At 39.5% G+C, this 24474-nt stretch overlaps 1 protein-coding gene across 1 annotated transcript; it reads left to right on the top strand.

Annotated features, from left to right (window-relative positions):
* The first annotated feature begins 358 nt into the window (after nt 1–358).
* On the top strand, nt 359–16090 carry Gbp5 (guanylate binding protein 5). Its single transcript, XM_027395858.2, has 11 exons — nt 359–566; nt 3698–3906; nt 4398–4525; nt 5641–5750; nt 6942–7135; nt 7481–7723; nt 8815–9095; nt 10392–10604; nt 11343–11445; nt 11567–11748; nt 13046–16090. Exons 2-11 carry the CDS (start codon nt 3717–3719, stop codon nt 13163–13165), a joined length of 1764 nt encoding a protein of 587 aa, XP_027251659.1. The 5' UTR covers nt 359–566; nt 3698–3716; the 3' UTR covers nt 13166–16090.
* Nucleotides 16091–24474: the final 8384 nt, after the last annotated feature.

Below are 24474 nucleotides of genomic sequence, written 5' to 3'. Positions count from 1 at the left end.
TCAACTTTCCTTTTAAGCCTGTTTTTACTTCTTTTATATTTGGGATTTAAGAACCCTCAAAAGAGACCCTGTGCTCCTTGGTCAACCTATTGCCAATGAAATAAATTCTATAATTAGTCCTCAAATAGTATGCGAGGTTTGCCCTCAAAAAGTGTCTATTGCTAAATCAGGTAAAGTATCACCCTAGTTAAAAAAGGAATAAAATAAAGGGTGCTTGGAATAATTACAAAAGATTTCAAAATTCTATTTCTGCAACTATGCGCAACTTCTGGGAAATTAGTTTAGTGACATCCAAGCCTTCCATTGGGGCAACACCCTTTAACTGAATAGTCTGAATTTGTATAGTTTCAGTTTCCAGTTTCAGTTTGGGGGAATCCTGTTAGCGTTTCCTACACTTGCATTTCATATGCAAGTTCTCTGCCAGAGAGCTGGGAGGAGAAAGGAAATTCCCAGAGCTGGTCACTATTAGAAACAAGCACAGCTAAATAAGGAAACAACAGGTTTGCGCTCTTGCAAAGTCCTCTTGAAAGAAGCTCTTACCAGCTCTTGATTCGGCTTTTGTTAAGGTAAGATCAGACATGGCTGGGTAGAGACTTTTATGGTTTAGCTTTTTAAATGTTCTATACGGGACTGGATGCTCTTAGCCTGGGATTCTGGGTCAGTCCTACTGAAGACTAAATTGGAGTGTTACCATACAAAGAATTATTAATCTGGCATCCAGAGTGTTTATCAGTGTCACTTGCTGACTGACAGTAAGAGAGCAGCCTGGGTGGGGGCTAAACTGAAAGCTAGGAATACCTTCCAGCTGTTCTTGCTTCCATCTCTCTGTTATAACTTCTTGGCATCCCTTATCATGGCTGAATTTTTCTTTGTTAAAGCCTGATGCAGCCCTCTCAGTCTGTGGCCTGGGGCTTTCTAGAACAGCAGGCCATTAATTGTCCCATTGGCACGAGGGAAGAGAAAAGCATGAGTTGCAATGTAAATAGCTAAGTTGCTGAAGACAAAACAAAACTGAAAGAAAAATAGAATGTGAAACTCCAAGGCATACAGAGAAAATGCTTTCTGAAAACAGCAGTGGGCTTTTAGCTTTGAGCAGTCTTGTCTCCTGACGGTCCCATGTTTGTTTTTCCTTCACAGTCACACATTTTTTAACCCCTTCTGTGTTGGATTCTGTCTTGGATACAATGTTGTCTCTATTCTTATTCATTGATTAACTCAGAAATTGTCCACCTGGACCACTTAGTATGATCTGACTATGTTTTGACTTCTTGCTCTGTCACATGCCTTATGCATGTCATATTTAAATATTTCCATTAGCTGTTAAATGAGTACTTTTATCCCTCTTTTTTCAAACTCAGGGCGGAAGCAATACAAAATAAGAAAAAAGCAAATAAGAATAAAAATGCAAAACCTGAGCTACAACCATAGTTACAAAGATGTGTTTTCTTCCAGAAGTTTGTCCCTAGAACTTCTCAGCATTTTCTCTCAGATTTCTTGGCACTTTTCTTCTCCAGTCCCCGGTGTACACACACACACACACACACACACACACACACACACACACACACACAGACACCGCTGTGAAGCTTTCTCTCTTCCCTTAAAAAAGTAACTGTTTTATTTATGTGTTTGTGCCTGAGTATATTTATCTACATCAAATGGTAGTGAGAAGAGCATCAAGTTCCATTGGACTGGGGTTACAGGTAGTTGTGAGTCACCTGATGTAGTTTGAGCCAACCCAGGTCTTCTGCAAGGTGCTCTTAACCACTGAGCCATCTCTCCATCCCAGACCTCTACTGATGTAAGTGCTTGTAGTAAGTATGCTGAAAGAGTTGAGTGACATCATAATTCTAACCAGTTGCAAGGCTGAGACTGGAAATCAAGTCTAACTTACAACAAAGCCAAAATGTGATTCTAAAAAATATTTTAAATATTATATTTATTTTATGTGTATGTGTTTTTTTTGTTACCTGCATGTATATCTGTGCAGCATATATGTGCCTGGTGCCCATTGAAGTCAGATGAAAGCATCAGCTTCCTTAGAACTGGAGTTACAGACAGTTGTGAGCCAGCATGTAGGTTCCTGGAATCAAACCTCGGTCTTCTGGAAGAACAGTCGGTGCACTTAACAGCTGAGCCATCTCTCTAGTCCCCTAAACCTTGTGGAATTCTAACAAATTACAGAGAATGTTTTCCTGAGTCATCTGCTAAGCTATGCAAAGCAGAGTAATGAAATTTGGATTGTGGCTGGAGAACATTAAATATGCAATGATATCAGAGATTTGGCTCTAGTAAAAAACACTAAGGATTCTTTCTATCCAGATAACATTTGGTGCTAACATGTAAAATGCTTTGATTACTAGAGACACACAGTATGAATGTTCTTTATAAAGGCTGGAAATTCACTCAAATTAGTTTCTTTTCCCATTATTAACACCAAAAAACCCAAGTGTCTCTAAACCTCTCCATCACTTGTAGATGTGACCTTTATGGTCCTAGCTTACTGTGTGTAGATCATCATTGAAAGCTTCCTACATCTATATAATCTGCAAAAAATCACTGTAATCCCTGCTGTGAATAAACAAGGTAACCAGAATTCTACTGATGCAGGGTAGCACTATCACACCAGAAATGGTCAAAATGGACAAGAACTTGGCATGAGATTCTCAGTTCACTGAGACAGGGCTGCTTTCCGGCATGGCCTTGCACTAGACACTTCCTAATGTCTGGGCCTTGATGCGGCAACATCTGTGATGAGTCTTCCAGTGCCTGATCCCATAAAAACCGTTTCTGTTTCAATTTCTTGGTCCCAGGCATGATGTATGCTGCCCTGGTTCTGAACAAGAGGAGAAAATGTGTCTTTATGATCATTAAACACAACAACAAAAATTCCCCATACTTTTTATGACTACTGGTGCAACCAATTTAGATCTTTTCTTGTTAATATTTTGTAATGAAAAATGAACTCAATGAAGATCATGGCTTTTGAACTTCTCCATTACATAGTCAGTACTAAAATGGAAGATAGCTGTTCCCCTGATAAGTGAAGCCAAAAAGCATGCCTTACCCTTACCATCCCGCTTAACCTGTTTTATTAGACAATTGTCAGGGTACAGGCAGTGATGTCTTTTCAATCATTTTGCCAATTACAAAATGATCATGTTTTGAAGTTTGGGACTAATAAAGGACATTCATAACCATGTAAAGATATGGTGTTTTATTTTAAAGTACAGCTTTAATAAGTCAACATGTAATTTCTTTGAAAATGATATATGTTAGAGTTATGGCTTGGTGGCAATGAAGTAGTACAGTTTGGTCACAAAGCTGAGTAAGAAAGAAGCAACAAGTGTAGTGACAGGTGACAGTCAATCAATCCAAGGACACCAGCAGATGTTAGCCAGGAAACATTAGCAAGCCAGAAGTTAATGGGATGAGCTAGGCTCAAACTGTCAGTAGGCAGGCTAAAGATAGGGGTTTCCCGTGTCTATCAAGCACTTAAGAGGCAGCAGGATATGCTATTATAAGTCTGTGAAGAGGCAGAAACTATTGTACTTTGCTGTTTATTTTTAGCTTTTAGTTTTCAGATTCTCAGAAACTCAGGCAGTACTAACAGGTAATTTGTTCCAGGATTCAGCAGGTAAAATGTCTTTCTTTAAACACTAGAAGTTTCAGGTAATCCCATTTCTTTCCCCTGCAGACAAAGTAATATCTTAGACATGGCTCCAGAGACCTACATGCCAGAACCCATGTGCCTCATTGGGAACAATGGGGAACAGCTAGTGGCCAACCACGAAGCCCTGAGGATTCTGTCTGCCATCACACAGCCGATGGTGGTGGTGGCAATCGTAGGCCTTTACCGTACAGGCAAATCCTACTTGATGAACAAGCTAGCCGGCAAGGAGAAAGGTAAACAACTCCAGCAAGGCTTGCTAAGTCACCTCTATCCATCCACACTGTGAGCATCCAGCTCAGAGTGTGAGGAGAGAAAGTTGGGGCTCCATCTGTGTACTGAAGGTAGTGTTTGGGCCACAGCTGCTGTTTGCATCTTCTGGTAGATAAAGGGAAGCTCGCTATCTGTGACTTAGCACGTGATCATTTCTCAACATCGTCCCAGAAAAAGCAAAATATATTTCCTCTATAAGAAATAAGACATCAATGAAATGAATTCAATGAAGTAAATTCCAACTATTAAGTGTTTAGAAGCATGAAATTGTGTTTGTAAAAAGAACACCAGATCCCAACTTTAAGCCACTAATATTACTTGCCCGTTTAGATCATCACTTGTCCTTTCTACTGTCTCATCATTTTGTTCCCCTTACAGCCTAGCTTCAATTCTCCAGGGAATTCCTGAATTCCAGATCTCTCTTCCCATCAATATCACTCACTTTGCTTTCCAGGCTTTTCTGTTGGATCCACGGTGCAGTCTCACACCAAGGGCATCTGGATGTGGTGTGTCCCTCATCCCCAGAAGTCAGACCACACCCTAGTTCTGCTTGACACAGAGGGCCTGGGAGATGTGGAAAAGGTAAGGAGAGAGGATTCGGTTTGGATTGGATTAATCAACTTTATCTCCCTGTGTCTTTAAATACTCTTAGTACAGGAATTTCCCTTGTCCCCACCCATACATGGTATTTCCAGTTGACCTGAGTGTACTTTTCTTCCCTTTATTCTTAATGGTCAGAGCTTGGATACATGGAGTGAGAAAATCTCTTTATAAGGTAGAATGAGCACTGAGAGCCATCTAGTGATGGTGACCTAAGTAAGTGCTTCCTAAGTATTGAAACACAGTGGGATGAAAATCACTGTAACCAACCTGTCCTGCCGAGCACTTGTGCTAATAGTTGGCTACTACTTAGATCAGGTTGCCTAAATCATAACTGTAGCACCTCTAGTTCCATGGTTTTGACAAAAAAGAAGTGTCTGCACGTGTTTTTCCATTTGTCTCTTCTGATTCATTATGGGAACAGTGGCCGCACCGGCACTGTCTAATGGCCTTCTAGTAAGCATTAGCATACCACTCACCATAAATAAAGCATTTGAGTCTGCAGCACTTCCCTTTCCCCACAATTTCCCCATCATCATTGACTTAAAGCTAGAGACCCTTTTGGACTTGAGGAGATGTGCCTTTTGTGAATCAACATGGGCTGGTTCTTGGACATAGATAGACCTTTCTCTTGAAGGTCAATTGTGAAAAAGCTTTTGTTTGGTTTTTCTTCATTTAAATTTTTTTGATTGGTCAAGATTCACTGATGACAAACCATAATTTGGACTTGATTTACTCAATCTACAGCATTGTCTTGGAGATAGAGAAGATTGCTAGTGAGACCAGTTTAAGGGTAGTAATAAGTAGTACAGATATATGTACCATGCACATAAGGCAATTTTATTTTGCCCCTGTAAAACTTCAATTTTAAATATTCTGGTTGCCCCACTAGCTTTATTCGTTTTGAAACTATCTAAGAGTCATCAGACTAGTGAGTTAGCAATGGAATGAATCAGTATAAAATTACCAGTGAGAAAAGCATGCAAAATGCATGCTTGTAAATTGTTTGTTTTGTTTAATGTCTGTATATCAACATTTTATTTTTGGTAATACCCAAGAATGCCCAGAGACATACTCAAATTTGTTCTGATTTCTAGATTGATGAAAAGAGTGATACTCAGATCTTCGCACTGGCAATCCTTCTCAGTAGTACTTTTGTATACAACACCATGAACAAAATTGACCAGGGAGCTATCGACCTACTGCAGTATCCTTTTGTGGTCCAGGACAGCACTGCATTGGAGAAAGCACCCCACCCATGCACCTTTGAGACCTTTTGGGCTCATAACAACTAAAATACAGGGGCTAAGGAGATGGCTCAATCAGTGAAATATTTGTCACACAAGAATGAGGACATGAGTTTGGATCCATAACATCCACATAAAAAGCCAGACATGGCAGTGTGTACCTGTTACCCTAAGACTGAGTGTGGGTGTGGGAAGTCCAAGACAGGGGACTTGAAAGACAGCTGTAGAGCCAATCAGGTAGCTCCAGATTCAAAACACAAGCTGGAGAGAACTAGAAGAGGACCAACATCTGGCCCTCAACAGATATGTACATCTGTACACACAGAAGTGCAAACACAAACACATATACATGTGTATAACACACACACACACACACACACACACACACACACACACACACACACACACACACATACACACACACACACACACACACACACACACACACACAAGAATTTTTCTTTTAGGCCACCAATCAGCTCCCAAATCATGACATGGAGACTTATTAGTTTTGTACACTCAGCCTACCTTAGGCACATTTCTGGCTAGCTCTTTTAACTTAAATTAACTTGTTTCTCTTTATCTTTTGCTTCAGGGCTTTTTACCTTTATTACTTCTGTATATCTTACTTTAACTGCTTCTTGTGGCTGGTGTCTGTGGGCCTTCTTGCCCTGGGCATGTCCCTCATTCTCTCTTCCTTCTTCTCTCTCATTATTCCGTTCTTCTTTCTAGATTTCTCCTTCTATTTATTTTCTCTCTCTGGCAGCCCCGCCCATCCCTCTCCTGCCTAGCTATTGGCTGTTTAGCTTTTTATTGACCCAATCAGGTGCCTTAGACAGGCAAGGTGAAACAGATGCAACACATCTTGACATAATTAAACAAACACAGCATAAACAAAAGTAACACACCTTTTACACAGTTAAAGCAATATTCCACAGCATTAATAAATGCAACACACCTTTACATAGTTAAAATAATATTCTACAACACACACATTAAAATATGATACAGAGTAGAAACACAAGGAAATGAGCCCTCATGTATGTCACCACACAGTGTTAATTTAATGAGGTGCAGAAGGGAAAGGAAGAGATTTAAAGAAGCATTAGATTCAGCCCTGCTTCTGCCAGTTTTCCTCAATTGTGTCTCAGCAATGTGACAGAATTAACAGATCTGCTCCAGACAAGGAACTCCACCGACCTTAATGAAATTAAAGAACCTGCTGACATGAGCTTCTTTCCAGACTTGGTGTGGACTCTGAGAGATTTCTTCCTGAGTCTGGAAACAAACGGGCATGCCATCACACCAGATGAATATCTGGAGCACTCACTGAAGCTGAAACAAGGTAGCAGAGTTTCAGTTTGGGACAAAAGAAAGAAAAGTACACAGGAACTTATTTTCTTATAGGCATCTAAGTATATAATTTACTGTATTTACCCACCAAGCACTTCTACAAAATAACAACGAGTCTTTAGAGTATTTAATTTAGAATGAACTAGTAGATTCAATATTAAATTCTATTAGTCTTCAGTTATTGAACCAATTTCTCTTCTTTTTTGTTTTCCTCCACTAGTTATTTTTTAATCTTTATGCTTAATTCAACATCAGGGTTAAGGACATTTATTTAAATTAAATAGATTAAAGTGGATATACATTTTATGCTAGATAAATCTTGTATTTCCTTCTCCAGGTAGTGATGAAAGAACTGAAAAGTTCAATGTCCCCAGACTGTGCATTCAGAAGTTCTTTCCAGTGAAGAAATGCTTTATTTTTGACTCCCCTGCTGACAGAAATAAGCTCTCCAAGCTCCAAACACTCAACAGTGATGAGCTGAGTACAGAATTTGTGCAGGAGCTGTCAGAATTCTGTTCTCACGTCTTCACCCATTCCAAGACCAAGACTCTCCCAGGAGGCATCCAGGTCAATGGACCTCGTAAGTACTTTTTAAAAGGATTTTATTCCAACTCATCATAAAGAATCAAGGACACAGAGCCTTTTTGTTGATAAATCGACAAATGGGTCAGTTGTTGCCAGGATGGAAATCCAGTGTGCCACGTTGACAAAGTTACAGCAGATACCAAGCACGCCTCTAGTGTTGTTTTAGTAAATTCTCAAAGTTACATAAAAACAAAAAAATCATAAGGATGAAGATATCAAGTTAGAGGAGTTTTACCCATTTACTCTTAAAATAGATTAACTGGTGTGGGTTGACAATATTTCCATAATACATATTAATTATATTTTTTATTACATGACACAGTATTTGATATGCACAAGATAAGATGAATAAACACATACAAGTTCCTGTAGAAACAGAATTTTTCTGTCGAAAAATTCTTCAGATTTGACTATAATCCCATATTGTTTAGGATTTTAAAAGATGCCTATACAAGCTCTTTAATGCAGGTTATCTTAACCCCATGTTTTAGAACTTGCACATATTATGAAAGGAATTTGTATTACTTACATGTAGAAACTGGCAAGGAAGACAGATAAAGGGATTTTGATAAAGAATAAGGTCTAGATTGTTGGATTCTATTTACAGAGGAAAGTAACTCATACCACCTTAACCATGATGAAATAAAACAAAAAGGAAAAATATTTGAATGAAATAGAAAACTGAGAAAGAAAAAGTATTGCAAGCTTAAAGAAACAAAGGTCTAAAACATTTTAATCAGATGAATACCCATGACTTTTTAATGATCACCTTGTTTCTCCAAGAAGGATAAAATGCAGGTCATTACATATATCTTGAAAATTCCTCTATTTTCTTCTTTCAGCTTAACTTTCTTCTTTCAAAAAGCTAACTCAATTAGGTTTTTGTTGCTGTTTTCATGTTTTCCCTCAAAGAACTACTTGTCTTCTTCATCTCATAGTAATTCAAAAGAACTTTTCTGGCCCACTTGAATACTATGAAGATGCTGAAAAATACAGGCAATACATAGTTACCATTTTCAGAATAATTCCATATAGATCTTAGCCTCCTTTTCTACAAAGGAGACAAACATCTCTCCTTCTGTGAAGGTCTAGAGAGCCTGGTGGTGACCTACGTCGATGCCATCAACAGTGGGGCTCTACCCTGCATGGAGAATGCAGTGATAACGTTGGCTCGGAGAGAGAACTCAGCTGCAATGCAAAAGGCTGTCACCCACTATGATCAGCAGATGAGCCAGAAGGTGCAGCTGCCCACAGAGACCCTCCAGCAGCTGCTGGAACTGCACAGGACCTGTGAGAGTGAAGCCATGGAAATCTTCAGGAAGCATTCTTTCAAGGATGAGGACCAATGCTTCCAGAAGGAATTGAAGGTCATTATTTTCTGTATTTGTTTGTAGGCATCAGGTTCAACAGAAGGCAAGGATACTCTACAACTGGTAAAATAGGATTAATTAAAAAAATCATTTCCCACTACATTGGAAAGTGATGAGAGTCATTTATGTGGTGTTAATGTGGAAAACAGGAAAGCCTGAAAAGAATCTGGCTTCAAGGATCTTGACATTTTCACACACACACACACACACACCTCACATGTTCTATGTTATAGTCATGAAAAAAACTTGAATTTCTTTTACCGTACACAAAATTATCTTTAACAATGTATTTACTTTTTGTTGGTCAAGTATATAGAATTGACTTCGAATCTATTAAGATGTGATGAATGTAGGAATAATAGAATAAGCAGATAGTGCAGCCAGTGATTCAATTTCACAACCTGGATATAGAAAAACTCTGAAGAAAATGTTAAACAGTTGGTTGCGTTTAAAATTATGGTTCATGTTAGAGCTCTGCAATGATAAAATCACATCTAAGGTGGAAATAGCATCTTGAGAAGAGTTTCAAGTACCCTCAATTAAATTCAGTGGGACACACACACACACACACACACACACACACACACACACACACACACACACGAGAGTGACTTCTTGGGAATAGAAGGGTTTCAGTTGATGGAGGAGAAAAGATGAGATTAAATAGTGGGGTTAACATGAATAAACCTCATAAATGCACAAATGTAGAAAAATATCAAGATATGATGGGTAGATAAAAATACAAACTTGCTGGGCAGTGGTGGCACATGCCTTTAATCCCAGCACTCAGGATTCAGGCATATTTCTGTGATTCAAGGCCAGCCTGGTCTGTAGAACTAGTTCCAGGACATTCAGGGCTGTGCACAGTAATCCTGTCTCAAAACAAAACAAAATGAAACAAAAAAAGAGAGTATTCTACTCACAGAAGTTATTTTTCACTGTTCCTTAAGAAACAACTTAATAAATCTGCTGTTAAAAAGGAAGACATTTGTAACTGCCAAATAAACATAACTTTTCATAGAGTATCATCTTTGCAAGCTTTTCAGCTTTGATAAGGATATAACTTTACATACATTTCTCTGAGTTTCTAAGAAAATAAAATGCAGATTTCTTTTGAGGAACAGTTCCTAGAAACATGGAAGTGTACCTAACTTCTCCATGTTTTTTTTTTCCTTTAAAGACCTTACTAAGTACAAAGCAGAATTAGATTTGTAAGAACATTTTGAAAAACAATTCCCAGTAACACTGAAGTATTCCTAACACTTCCATGGTTTTTTTTACCCCCGTTTAAAGACCCTACTAAGTGCAAAGTGGGATGAGATCTGTAAGAAGAATGTGGAAGCCTCTGAAAACCACTGTTCAACCCTACTTCAGAATATTTTTAAGCCTCTGGAACAAGAAGTGGCACAGGGGGTCTATGCTACACCAGGAGGCCACAATCTCTTTCTTCAGAAGATGGAAAAGCTGAAGGCCCAGTACCATCAGCAGCCAAGGAAGGGAACACAGGTATCCTTCATTCCTCGTACAGGTACCGTGATGTGCTCTTCTTCAGCCACAGATGTAGTTTTGAAAGCAAACCATCACTGTCATCACTAGACTTTGGTTGTAGCCATCAGAGTTTATGAACATCAAAGGGGCTGATTAGAGTTACACAAGACAGAATCTCAGTAAGTGAAGCCAGTTTAGGGAAAACTAATAATTGGCTGGTTTGAAAGGTTTTTGTTTCAAGTATAGATGCATACCAGAGTTCAAATGATGTCATCTATTTTCCTTCTTTTTATTTCTTTCCAAACCTTCCTTCATTTTCCATACTGTCGGCTTCATTTTCAAGCAGCCACCCCCACCCAACATGCAAATACACACACACACACACACACACACACACACACACACACACACACACACACACAGCCTCTGACATGGCCCTAGTTTAGCTTGACTTTAGAGACTTTAGAGATCTCAGAAGAGGGCAAGCATATCTATTCCAGCACCCATATTAGTTTTTTAAACACCCAATTTTCAGTGTTTATCCACATGTAAATAAGATGGTTAGGTGTAGCATCCCTGGGTGCTCTGATTGGCCATGCCAGCATCATTCTCATGGGTGAAGATTGATGAACAGACCTTTCATGTGCAGGGTGAGCATCCCCTAGTAGGGAAAGGTAGTTGGAGAAGAAATAAAGACATTTTCCAGGTTGCAAATTAGCATTTCCTAATTGTAACGGCATGTTTTGGGGTTCCCAGGCTGAGGAAGTGCTGCAGAAATATTTGAAGGCCAAAGAACAACTGAGCAAAACAATTCTACAAACAGACAAGGCTCTCACAGCCAAGGAGAATGAGAGGAAAGGTGAGAAGGGAGTGGAGGCAATGGACGATGTACAAGAAGTTCATTAACACGGCCTTCCTTCCTGTGCAAGGAGAGGGCACTGTACTCAGCCTAGAGACTTGTGACTTTCCTTTCTCCGCAGCGGAAGAAGCGAGAGCAAGCGCTGCAAGGGCTGAAGCACAGAGGTTGAAGGCGATTCGAATCCAGGAAGAGCAAAGGAGAGCAGAGCAGGAGAGACAGCATCAAGAGGAACTGAGGCAAATAGAGATTTCCAAAGCAAACTTCCGGGCAGAGCAAGAGAGGATCAGGAACCAGAGGATGCAGGTACTTGTGAACTGTTTTCTATCAGATGTTACTCAGCTGCCCAATCTCCCATCTGTTAAGGCGACAGTATGATGGCCCACGGGGAAAGGCAGTCTCACCAGGTAGCTCAGGGCAGAGACGCTGAAGCCAGACTGCTGGATCTCAACCACAAGCATCACCTTTTACCAAATGCATGTCTATGCACATTGTCTCTCCTCTCTGTACTTTAGTGGGGCGTAGATGCAGGAACAACACGTAATTTACCAGGTTACAATAAACGCTTTAATGTTTATGTTTAGAACAATGTTTGGCACAGAGTATGCATAATCACTTATTAAATAAGATCGAAGGAATTTCTTGATTAACTACCTCTTCTGTTTGTCACTTGCTTTGGACAATCAATCATGTATCTTGTTTGTGGCTTTTTTTTTTTTTTTTTTTACATTCCTGTCTTGCCTCGATCATTTCTCGTTCTGTTGTTCTTTAACTTGCAGTTTTACTTTAGTTTTATCAGCACTCAAGAAACAGTAGTCATTATTTAGCACATAGGAATCCCTCTGTATGCATTCTATGATCTAATAGTTCTGCCACTGAAGCAGAACTATTTTGTTCCTGGCTTCCAGGTGAATGAAGTGAATTTCCATAAAAATAACCCACATACTGGCAGCACACAGGCTTGTAAATAGGATCTCAAGCATTGCTGCTTCTGAAGAGCTGATGTGACATTCCTGTCCCCTACACATAAACTGTCCTTACCCCCCCCACCCCCCACGACGGACCAGTATATTTACAAGTAGTAACTTTATCAGGAGCTACTCAAACATATTTCTAATCCCAGTGCTTTCCTGGAAGGCAGAGTGGACAATCATTCCTGTCATCGAAAGTGTGGCAACCTGGACCCTGCTCTTTAACCAGGATTCAGGTGGCTGCATTTGACCCTCTGGATGGCATGGCGTCACTCTGTGTGCAGCCTCTTCTTGTAGAAAAATATCTGACAATATACAGTGTGCAAGTGAGAATTGCAGTAATATGTGACTGAGATTGATTGCCAAGGAATTTTTTTTTTTTAGGTCCACGTTGGGGTGGAATTCTAAGACTAACATTTCAGAGACTGAAACGTGCTGTGTCTGGAATGAGAGCCAAAGGGTGGAAAGTGATAGAAGTGGGCTGCACACTATGGATGAAGGGTTGTTCAGGGATTGTCTGTTGCTACCATAGAGCAAGAAGAATGCACAAGCCAACCGGTTTAGGAATGAGAAAAGAGTTTGATATTATTTATTTTTGCTAAGCTTTCTCATTTCTTTTTATTTCTCCTCAGCAAGAGGCTGCGAGGATCAAAGCAGAACAAGAAGCTAAACTCAGAGAACTCAATCAACAGCTTGAAGCTGCAAGGGCAATGAGCCGTCACTCATCAGGCGGTGATTGTATCTTACTCTAAAGCACCAAAAGCCAGGGCTTCCCTTTCTTACTGCTCCTCATTGAAGACACAAAGGAGCAAGTGACTAAAGGACTTGAGGCAACCACTGGTTATAAAACAAAACAAAACAAAACAAAAAAACACACAACAGCCCAGTGCCCCCGGCTCTAACTGCCATATTTGTCTCAAGGTATTTTACCTAGGGGATGTTAACTTGACTAACATCTTGGACTCACACGTGTGTCCCTCCTGCTGGTAGACACAGAAAGAAAGTACTAATGAAAAATAAATAAAAAAAAAACAATACATATTTCTCGACTGGATGGAGGCCCCTAGTCTATGGGCAGTGTGGCTCCTCAGTACTGTTGGCTGACCATTTGTATGTTTTCTTTCCTCTGTGTTTCTTCTTTGGGAGCCCAATGACATTATAATTAACCTTGTCACATGCTCAGCTATCATGTCGCTCACTGAGAGGTAGATTTGTTTCTACTGATTGTCTTCTCTGCCAGGTTCACATTCTTTTGATATGTTCATTACAGAAATTCTTCTTCACCAATACAGGGTTTTTGATACACAGAATTGCCAACTGGCTCTGTTTCTATTTTTCTTCCTGAAAGTCTACACCTGCCCATGCATATTGCTCACTTTCTACCAGATTCTTAAACAGTAATCATACTGATCTTAAATGATTTTAGTGATTTAAGATTCAAAAATTTTAAATGATTTCTGATATTCCAAGTCTATCTCTATTCATGAGTCTATTTACTTTATCTGTTTAAAATAAATAACTGTACTTGGTTTTTCTGTGTGTCAAAAAATTCTTTTAATTGAATGCTGTGCACTGTTGGTTACATAGTTAAGACATAGCTTTATGCTTGGAATATGCATTCCTCTTTCATATTAAGATTCTGGCAAGCATTGGCTCAATGTAGTTGTTCAGATGGAAATAGCCTTAGTTTGTTATAGTGGAATAGCTCTTGCCTATATCCACTAAGAAGATTACAGAGAAAGAGGGAGGGAGAGAGAGAGAGAGAGAGAGAGAGAGAGAGAGAGAGAGAGAGAGAGAATTATTTGCATATGTAAATCTCATTCTGTTGCTCAATAAAATGGAAAGTAAATGTAAAATGCCCTAAATTGATTCTTTTGTATGCCTCAACTTTATATACTACATTTTTTTCTCACACTGAAATTCACATTAATAGGTCAGAGGCATCCTAGCAGAAACAAGAAATGAAACTGAGATAAAATGTAGCATTTTCAGCATTTACAAATACGATTGGTTAGGATTTTTTCTCATTTTAAGTAAATATTTACCTTTGAGCTTGAATGGTTACTATTTCCTTTAGAGTAGGAGGAACTCAAGTTAGCTCCATGACATTATAGTACAGATAGACAGCTCAGAATAAGCAGAGGAAACAATCTGCAAGAACATTCAACAAAATAAGAGTTTTTTTTAACTTCTGGTTGATAGCAGTTGGGATTTTTATATACAAACCATATCTATCTATCTATCTATCTATCTATCTATCTATCTATCTATCTATCTATCATCTATCATCTATCTATCTATCTATCATCTATCTATCTATCATCTATCTATCATCTATCTATCTATCTATCTATCTATCTATCTATCTATCTATCATCTATCTGCCATCTATCCTAGCTTGATGAAAGAACTAAATTATATTAATAACACCAGTACTTTTTAAGGAATGGTAAGGGTGGAAAGAAAAGAGAAGAACATAAATTATGAATCTCACACTGGCTGTTGGGTGAAAACATGGGGAACCAGCTTAAGTGACCAAATGATAGCATGTGGTTGGATATTGCATGTCATGCCCATGATTCAGACTCTCTATTTGGTTCCTGCATACCCCAAATCTCAGGACACACAGATCCTCTTTAGGCACTCACCAGGGACTGTAGCAAAGAACAGAAGTGTGCAACCTATTATTTTCTACCTAAAGTGGGCTTACAGAGTGAGAGACCAAGCCCTAGGCCCTCTGCTGAGATACTGCTGTGCAGTGGTTTCCCTATTACCTTCAATCTCGGATGCTTCTGGATATTTCTGTTGGGATTAGCAAAAATAAAAAAAAATGCTCATGTCATAGGTGGCTTAGCTGCCAGAATTCATACTTTGTAAGTTTTTTTAATATAGTCATACTTAATATTCCATAGATTCCACAATGATATGGAATATTCCAATCCCTTTGGATTGAGTATCTGTGAAAAACGGCTTTCAGGTTTGCTCTTATTTCTTTATCTTGTACTTTTAAAAAAGGTGTATGACTCAAGCATGTATTAACAAAATATACTAGAATTAATCTTATTTTAGCTAATTTGTAGTTAAAAGCTCTTAGGTTTCATTGTCTCAGCTCTCCTTTGCAGTAAGAACAAAATTGAAAAGCAAATAAATTAAACAACAAACTCCTCACACCTTATAACTTTGTATGTATTTCATATATTCCTTCCTTTAAAACTCAGGCATATACATCTGCAACATAACATCTACACCTAGAGCTCAGAAAAAATTGTGAAAGAAGGGCAGAAATGTTGTAAGATGCAGAGGGCCAGGACCCCTGCTGCCAGATGGTGTCTTCTAGACAGAACATGGAAAATGCATCCAAGAAACCACAACAATATTCAACAATATTGTTACCTGAATAAGATCAGTATAATGGCAACACCAGATTTGATGCTAACATGGACAGGGGAGATTCTATGTGATTTTACTTCTAGATGAAGAGCTACAGAAAGTCAATGACTGATTTTAGGGAGAATCAATTTCTCCCCAGGAAGAACTCCCACATAAATTGTCAAATCCCAAGTGGTCAATAATCTTGGACACATGTACATATGAGCAATGCTAAATGGACTCAGTAGATGCACATACATCTCCTATATATTGTATGTTATGTTAATAAACATATCAATCAACATCCATTTTGCTTACTGCTGAATTCTAAGCACAGAGAACCAAGATTTGTTCCTCCTCAACTAAGATGGTATTGGATCTTATCATCAAATTTACAGCCTCACTCCTATCTGTCAACAGTCTTTTGGGTTCCCAAGTTTCATAGCACTCTTTCCCTTATCTAAATTACTTTTTATTTTATGTAATCCTATACTCTTCTAATTATTCCAGAGATTATTATATTAGTTACATTTATGTTTGCATGTTTGTCTCTGAAAAAGTCATATTCTTGACCTATGAAAATATTTATCTGTATAATGAATACAGTGTCTAGCTTTTATAAATAGTTACTGACAGCTGAATTTAGTTGAGTAACTTGTATGCCCTCAATGTAACCACAGTTAACAAATTTTGTATGGAAATACTTTTAATTCTGTACCTATTATATTCTAATGGATAGTACTAAACATTTTACTCACACTGAAAAAAATGTCATTTTCTCCCCTACATACATAAAAGTATTGGTACTAATATACAGATTTAGATTTGAAATTTTTGCTTGTCTTCAAACTTTTGTGATTTGTTTACTATTGAATGAGATAAGGCCCAGCTTAAATAGTTAATAAATGTATAAGAAATGAAGAATGTACTCTTTAGTCCCTTGCCCATATGTGCCTTAGAGTAACCTTAAGAATGACTAATGGATCTTTGTCCTTGCTGTGCTTCTGGGCAATATTTGTCTACAGCATCATGAGCATCATATGCCTCCAGGCCCTGTAGCAGCTGCAGGATGCTTTCAGGGACCAAGGTATCATGGTTGATTCAACTTCAAGAAATGACAGCTGCAACTTTCTGCTTTATTGTAACTTAATTGTTAAGGCAAAGGAGACAGTAGACAAATGTAGTTTAAAGTCTGGCTTGTAAATATATAATATAGGTATTTATGTGTGACCCATCTATGTAATTGAACCAGAGCTAACAGAGTCCAAAGCCTCTTTGATTTGTAATGAGAGAGAGAGAAAGAGAGAGGGGGGGTGGGAGGGCTCAGATGTGTTTGCATGTTTCCTTCCAGATCTTGTTTGATCTAATCAGGATTCCATTCTGTGTGTGGAAACAGAGAAATGGTCCATCTGTAAAAAGATAGAACCTTGAGAAGATCTTGAACTGATCCCAGGTATCAGTGCAAGGCCTGGGAAGGGAAAGGCTCCGAATAAGGCAGGATTGTCTAAGCTCCATCGTTTTTTTCATTGACGTCAAGATTTGAGAGTGATTGAAGCCCATGATACTGGTGACTGGTGGTTGGTTCCTGTGGATTGTTATTATTGAAAGATTCTAGTGGTTGTAGTTTCACATAATCTAGGAAATGTATGACTCTACATTGGAATAAGTCATGCTAATACAATTAGTACCGAAATGAGCATGTGTAGAGAGCTTTCAATGTCATAATTTCCCTAGGCTTACAAAGTCATGCTCTTTGTTGTGTGTTCGGACATGTCTTCGCTAGTAAACATAGCTCATCAGACTGGAAGTTTCTATAAATACAAAATCAAAATGAAATCAAATGATACTTAAATTATTTCATGCAATATATTTAACTACTGGATGAACTATCTCATATTTCAAACAAATGAAATTTAGATAGCAAGTGATGAGAAAAATCATAGATATAGCTTTTTAGTAAAACTATTAAATCCTTCTTTATATTTCTTAATATGATCATCTTCATTCTCTAGCCTTATGTAAAGTTTTTTAACTATTATAAGACTAACGTATTATTTACTAATATAGATTACTGATAGCATCTAGAGAGGATATCTACTTCATTTATTCATTCTTTTAGCCATTATTTGAATAAGTGTGTATTTGAACATAGGATATATATCACAGAGACAACTAGTAGGGTTTGAACATGTCTGATAAATGTGCTATGGGGTGGTGAAAAAAATACCCAAGTTTCTAGGTTAATTTAAAGGAAGTGGGAGGAGATGCTTATGGCAGTATTTGCTTATATTTAGAATCTACTTCTATGTTGACCTCAACAACCTCTGTTTTCATCCTGACATCTTTTTGCTTTTAAAATACTGTACTTATTTCTCACATTATTTTACTTTTGTCTCCTTTTCATTCCTGACACTGCAATAATAGTCAGATGTAGTTCTGAGATTTTAAAATATTTTATTCATTAACCACTCAACAAATATTTAACAAGAACTCAGGGGCAGACACAACTCAATGGCTGAGCAGAGTAGATAATAAACAACCGGCAGAATCAATAATAAATTTCGTCATATGCTCTAGCAATGCAAACCACAGCGTGTAGTGATCCACATTGCTGGGACATCTGTCAGGTCTGGCTGACCTGAGAGGGTGCATGTAGAGTGAGGAAAGAAATACACAAGGGGCGAGAGATAGAATCGGGAGGGCACCTGACAAATACCAAGATCAGCCCCAAGTTTATTACTGAAAGTTTTTATATACTCCAACCAAAAAGTGGGGAAGGCAAAAGACTTCCTTACCAAGGTATAAAGAACAAGCAAGCATAATTACCTTCTCAATACCTAAAACTTCAAGTAACTGCTTCCTAAACCAAATATCCTGTTGTCAAGGCAAGACACAGTAGCCACACCTTAGCCCAAACATTCTGTTGTTTCACCTTGGGAGAGCAATAGTGGGTTTGAACTCTCTGGCCTTAAGTCAAGATGAAGCAGAGCCATTTCTGTGGGAAAGGTCTGAAGAGTTTTCTCAGAGGGAGACAGAGGTATTGAGATGAAGGAACAATGCATGTGCAAAGGGCTAAAGGATAGACAAGCAACCAGACAGAGGAAAATTAATGTATAGATATATATAAAAAAGATCAGTTAGGTGCTTGTAGAACTGAGCAGCAATCTGGTTGTCTGGAACCTGGTGTGAGCTATAAATATGTCATTGGGGCAGGAAGAGTTCTAAGGGGCTGAGAGGAAAGCTACTGTGGGGAGTACTCATGTCTCACAATTATTTGGACTTTAGTTCCTCCATGGCCAGAAAGAAAATACAAGGTATTTCAAGAAAGGATGTGAACTTTACTGGTTCCAGGGTATGACTGTATAGAACAATGGTATATTCAGAAAGAGGCTGAAACCATGCCTGCTGTTTCTTGAGCTTCCTTGGGCAATAGTGTTGCTCTGAAAATTCCTGGACAGTAAGTCAGAGGTGTGAAAATCCATCCTTTAGTTAGCACTTTCACTGATGAATACAAGCTACACAAGGCAATGGGCAGAGCTCTCTTCTTAGAAAGCTGGATAGGAAGAATTTCCTATAGCTAAAGGTATTTCTCTCTTTCCACGCAATGCACACTCTGTTGAATCTGAAAACAAGCGTAGCTGTAGTTGGATGTCAGCTGAGCAGAGTCTTTCCCACCACATTGCAGAATCAGCTCTTGATGGCTCTGGAGAAAATAGCCCAGGCAGTTGGGTGTCTTCTGTCTCCACTGCCTCTGCTTAGCACCAAGTGAGCTATGAAGCAGACACTGAAAGAAACTGCAAAGAACAAAGAGAAGTAGTAGTAAGCAGTGGGCACTAAAGGGGGAAGCTTTAAGGTAAGTATTGACCAAACGAAGGAGGAAATAGAGAGGGAAAGAGAAAACCAGCCGAGAGCAGGAGAGGATGCTGGAACACACATGGCTCATTAAAGTCTCAGATCCACCTGCTGAAGTCCTTGAATTCACTTTATTATAGTACTTCCCACATGCTGGGTCATTATTTTCTGGTGATTTCAGGACAATCTCATCACGCTCCAATTGAAAAGGGTCTTAGTCCTACATTCCTGTAGTTTTTACCATCTTGCTACGTCGATCAAGTCAATAGAACCATTTGAACTTGAAAAAAAAATCACAAAAATAGCTTTTTAAATGAAAACTATGAAACTTGTATTTTTTTCCTAGGATTTGCCCAGTTCATCGTGTCTTCCAGTCAACAAAATGAATTCATGTTCTAGCCTTGAGTCTGACAACCAGTATTCAACAGAATTCACAGTTTCCATGAATTGGTGGGCTAAGTTTATGTCAATTAACTAACAGATGGGAATCAAACCTACATTCCCTACTGAAGGGTAACCTTAAGATATATGAAGAGATGAGATTTTCAGGCCTGTTCTAGCCCTTTGTTGGCCTTAGCTCAGTAAGATGACTCTTAGGGGATCCTAGGGGAGCATCAAGCATGGTCACTTGACTATTCTGGTTTAAATATACGTGCTCCTTAACCAAACACGAGGTTACATCTCAACCACAAAATCACCCTAAAATGAAATGCACCAAGATGCTTAACCAACAAAGATTTCAGCTCTGTTTGTTGTGTATTAGCAGGCATCTGGGCAACTAAATCAAAGCTCACTTAATTTTTTCAAAACATCTCTTGTAATCGCTTTGTTTTTGCCTTTAAGAAGCTCCTGGTGGTAACGTTCTCACGTGCTGCTTGCTGCACAGCGAGGCGAATAATGATAACAACACAATACATATCTTAAAAAGGAATGTTAGCTGCTTGAAGAGGTAACTATGTTAACTCAATCTACACCATACATCATGTGATGTATACAGCCTGTATACATGCGTGGAAACATTCATTGCCCTGCTAATGTGTACAGTATTAATACCTCATATGGGCTGAAAATTTTTAAGTTAAGAAATTTCCATTTGCATCAAGTTCTTTGAATAAGCTGTAGCTCACTGTGGCAGGAGCTGGCATATCCTTGTTGCAACACTGTTATTTCCCAATAAAAGTCAGCAAATTTTTTTTTTTTTTTGTTGTCGTCTGATCATCTGTCAAGGAACTATGGAAGATTCCGTCTTCTTTCCTGGAAACGGTGCAAAACTCAGAAGGCAAGCATAAGCCAATGTAGTTTCAATTTCAGTTCTCTATCCCCACAACTGCGTGAATGCAATATCCTGTTTGACTCCGACTTTTTAAAGGATAGAGCTTTAGGGAGGATCCCGGCACAGCAGCAAGACAAAGGGTACGGATCCCCGGGAGCCTAGAATCGTCCCTAGAAGTCAGGTGAGTTCCCTGCGACTCGGTACCCAATGTGACCATCTCCAAGGGGCTGCAGCATGGTCTTGAGGTCCCACGGATCAGGCAAACTATATGCTGAGTGCAAGGAGACACTGGCTGGTGGGCGGCGATGACAGGAGGCGGCTCTGTAGCCACAGGGCTTGTGGACAGCGCTGCTTGGCGTGGAGGAGGCACAGTCACAGCCACAGCCACAGCCAGGCATGGAGGATGCCAGGTTCCCACCGGATCATCCGCTCCAGGCTGCGCAGTCCTAAGCACATCTCCACCACACGGGGGCGAAGTCCTTTCTACTACAGAGGGAGCTAACTGACCCCAGGATCCAGGCAGAGCTTCTCCCTCACCCACCACAGTGCTTAGTTGCTCCCACCCTGTGCTGCCTGGAATTGAAGAAACAAAACAGAGCCATGCCATGTCATGTCAGACAGGCTGAATCCCCAGCGCGTGTTTGGCTGCACGCTGGCTCCCCGCGGTGTGGAATCAATCAGCACTCTTCTTAGTCAAATATTAAAAACAGCCAGTGGTAAAGTCTGAGCCTCAAGGCTGTGGTCCATCCAAGAGGGCTTTGCAGACTTGTGAAACATTTAGGGCTGAGGCAGTTTTTACTGTCTTCTGTGTGCCTTGAGCTACCTTTGGAAACTGTGGATGATTTACAAGATCCAGTTGGAGCTATGTAGCTCAACTTGTTTAATGTGGATTTGAAGATTCTTAGTTCAGATAGTAATTCAGTCCTGCATGAAAACAGGGAGAAGAAAAATGACATGCTCATCATTATTTTCTTAATTGAGAGAGAATTGACTATTAAGGTAATGTCTGTCACAGAATTTAAGGTGAACGGATCTTTCCCATTTGACATCTGCTCCAAATTGATGTTAAGCAAAGAAACACCCCATAGTTTTTATTTTATTTTATTTTTATTTAAATTAGAAACAAGCTTGTTTTACATGTCAATCCCAGTTCCCTCTCCGCCTCCCCTGCCCCCCACCGACCCCCTATATTATCCTCTTTCTGCTCTTTTGGGAGGGTGAGGCCTTCCATTGGGGGTAATCTTCAAAGTGTGTCATATCATTTGAATCAGGGCCAAGACTGTGTGTCTAGGCTGAGAGAGTATCCCTCTATGTGGAGTGGGCTGCCAAAGTCCATTCCTGTACTAATGATAAATACTGATCCACTACCAGAGGCCCCATAGATTGCCCAGACCTCCAAACTAACATCCACTTTCAGGGGGTCTGGAACAGTCTCCTATGCTGGTCTACCAGCTATCAGTCTGGGGCCCATGAGCTTCTCCTTGTTCAGGTCAGCTGTTTCTGTGGGTTTCTCCAGCCTGGTCTTCACCCATTTGCTCATCACTCTTCCTTCTCTGCAATTGGATTCCAGGAGTTCAGCTCAGTGTTTAGCTGTAGGTGTATGATTCTAGTTCCATCAGCTACTGGATGAAGGCTCTAGGATGGCATATAAGGTAGTCATCAATCTCATTATAAGAGAAGAGCATTTAAGGTAGCTTCTCCACTACTGCTTAGACTGTTAGTTGTAGTGTGGTCATCCTTGTAGATCTCTGGATATTTCCCTAGTGCCAGATGTCTCTTTAAACCTATAATGTCTCCCTCTATTATGGTATCTCTTTTCTTGCTCTCCTCTATTCTTCCCCTGACTTGAACTTTCTGCTCTCTCATGTCCTCCTCTCCCCTCCTTTTCTCCCCTTCCCTTTCTCCTAACTCTCTCTCCCCTCTCCCCATGCTTCCAATTTGCTCAGGAGATCTTGCCCCTTTCCCCTTCTCTGGGGGACCATGAATTTCTCTCTTAGGGTCCTCCTTGTTTCCTAGCTTCTCTGGCAGTGTGGATTGTAGGCTGGTAATCATTTACTCTATGTCTAAAATCTATATATGAGTGAGTACATATCATGTTTGTCTTTTTGTGACTGGGATACCTCACTGAGGATGGTTTCTTCTAGTTCCATTCATTTGCCTGCAAATTTCAAGATTCCATTTTTTTCCCACTGAGTAGTACTCCATTGTGTAAATGTACCACATTTTCTTTATCCATTCTTCTGTTGAGGGGCATCTAGGCTGCTTCCAGGTTCTGACTATTACAAATAGTGCTGCTATGAACATCGTTGAACAAATGTCCTTGTTGTATGAATGTGCATCCTTTGGGTATATGCCTAAGAGTGGAATTTCTGGATCTTGTGGTAGACTGATTCCCATTTTCCTGAGGAATCACCATACTGATTTCACAGTGGCTGTACAAGATGGCATTCCCACCAATCCTCTCCAGCATAAAGTGTCATTGGTGTTTTTGATTTTAGCCATTCTGACAGGAGCAAGATGGTATCTCAGAGTTGTTTTGATTTGCATTTCCCTGATGACTAAGGATGTTGAGCACTTTCTTATGTGTCTTTCAGCCATTTTATATTCATCTATTGAGAATTCTCTATTTAGTTCTGTACCCGACTGTAGGGAGAATCCCCACCTACCTGTAGCACTGACCATGCCCATTTGGGTGTGGTCACAGAAGGTACACAGAAGGGATGGGAAAAAAGGGCTAAGGAGGAGGCTCGCTCCCTCTTTTTAAGGGTTGAAGCCAGGTCTCTTAGTGCATCTGAGACTGGCCTGCTCAGAGTGACAATCTGGTTATCAGCTATAACTGTGAGTTGTTCTCATTGTTATCATTTATAATACACCATCAATAACTGTATCTTGTGTATGGTTGTGTTCCTTTTCACTTGGTGTCAGAATTGGCCTGGGGAATCCTACACCTCACTTTTTAATTGGATTAGTTGGTGTTTTGGTGACTAGCTTCTTGAGTTCTTTATATATTTTGGAAATCAGTCCTCTGTCAGATGTGGGGTTGGTGAATATCTTTTCCCATTCTGTGGGCTGCTGTTTTGTCTTGTTGACTGTGTCCTTTGCCATACAGAAGCTTCTCATTTTCAGGAGGTCCAGTTTATTAACTGTTGATCTCAGTGTCTGTGCTACTGGTGTTTGTTCAGGAAACAGTCTCCTGTAACAATTCTTTCAAGGGTTCTTCCCACTTTCTCTTCTATGAGGTTCAGTGTGGTTGGATTTGTATTGAGGTCTGTGATCCCTTTGGACTTAAATTTTGTACATGACAATAGACATGGATCTATCTGCAGTTTTCTACATGCTAACATCCTATTATGCCAGCACCATTTGTTGAAGATGCTTTCTTTTTTACATTGTATAAATTCAGCTTCTTTGTAAAAAATCAGGTGTTCATAGGTATGAGGGTCCATATCAGGGTTTTCAATTCAACTCCATTAGTCTACCTGTCCATTTTGTGCCAATATCAAGCTTCTTTTTAAGGACTTAGCTCTATAATAGAGCTTGATGTCAGGGATGGTGATGCCTCCATGA

This window comes from Cricetulus griseus (assembly GCF_003668045.3).
Source record: "Cricetulus griseus strain 17A/GY chromosome 1 unlocalized genomic scaffold, alternate assembly CriGri-PICRH-1.0 chr1_0, whole genome shotgun sequence".
In the NCBI taxonomy this organism is placed as follows: Eukaryota; Metazoa; Chordata; class Mammalia; order Rodentia; family Cricetidae; genus Cricetulus; species Cricetulus griseus.
Note: the sequence above shows the minus strand (reverse complement) of the source record. Positions and strands in the feature narration are given on the sequence as shown.

Excerpts from the sequence above, each read along its gene's own strand:
- Gbp5 (XM_027395858.2), top strand. The coding sequence starts at position 3,717 with ATGGCTCCAGAGACCTACATGCCAGAACCCATGTGCCTCATTGGGAAC. Across the intron at positions 5,751-6,941 it reads GGAGCTATCGACCTACTGCA|CAATGTGACAGAATTAACAG; the intron begins GTATCCTTTTGT and ends ATTGTGTCTCAG. Across the intron at positions 7,724-8,814 it reads CATCCAGGTCAATGGACCTC|GTCTAGAGAGCCTGGTGGTG; the intron begins GTAAGTACTTTT and ends CCTTCTGTGAAG.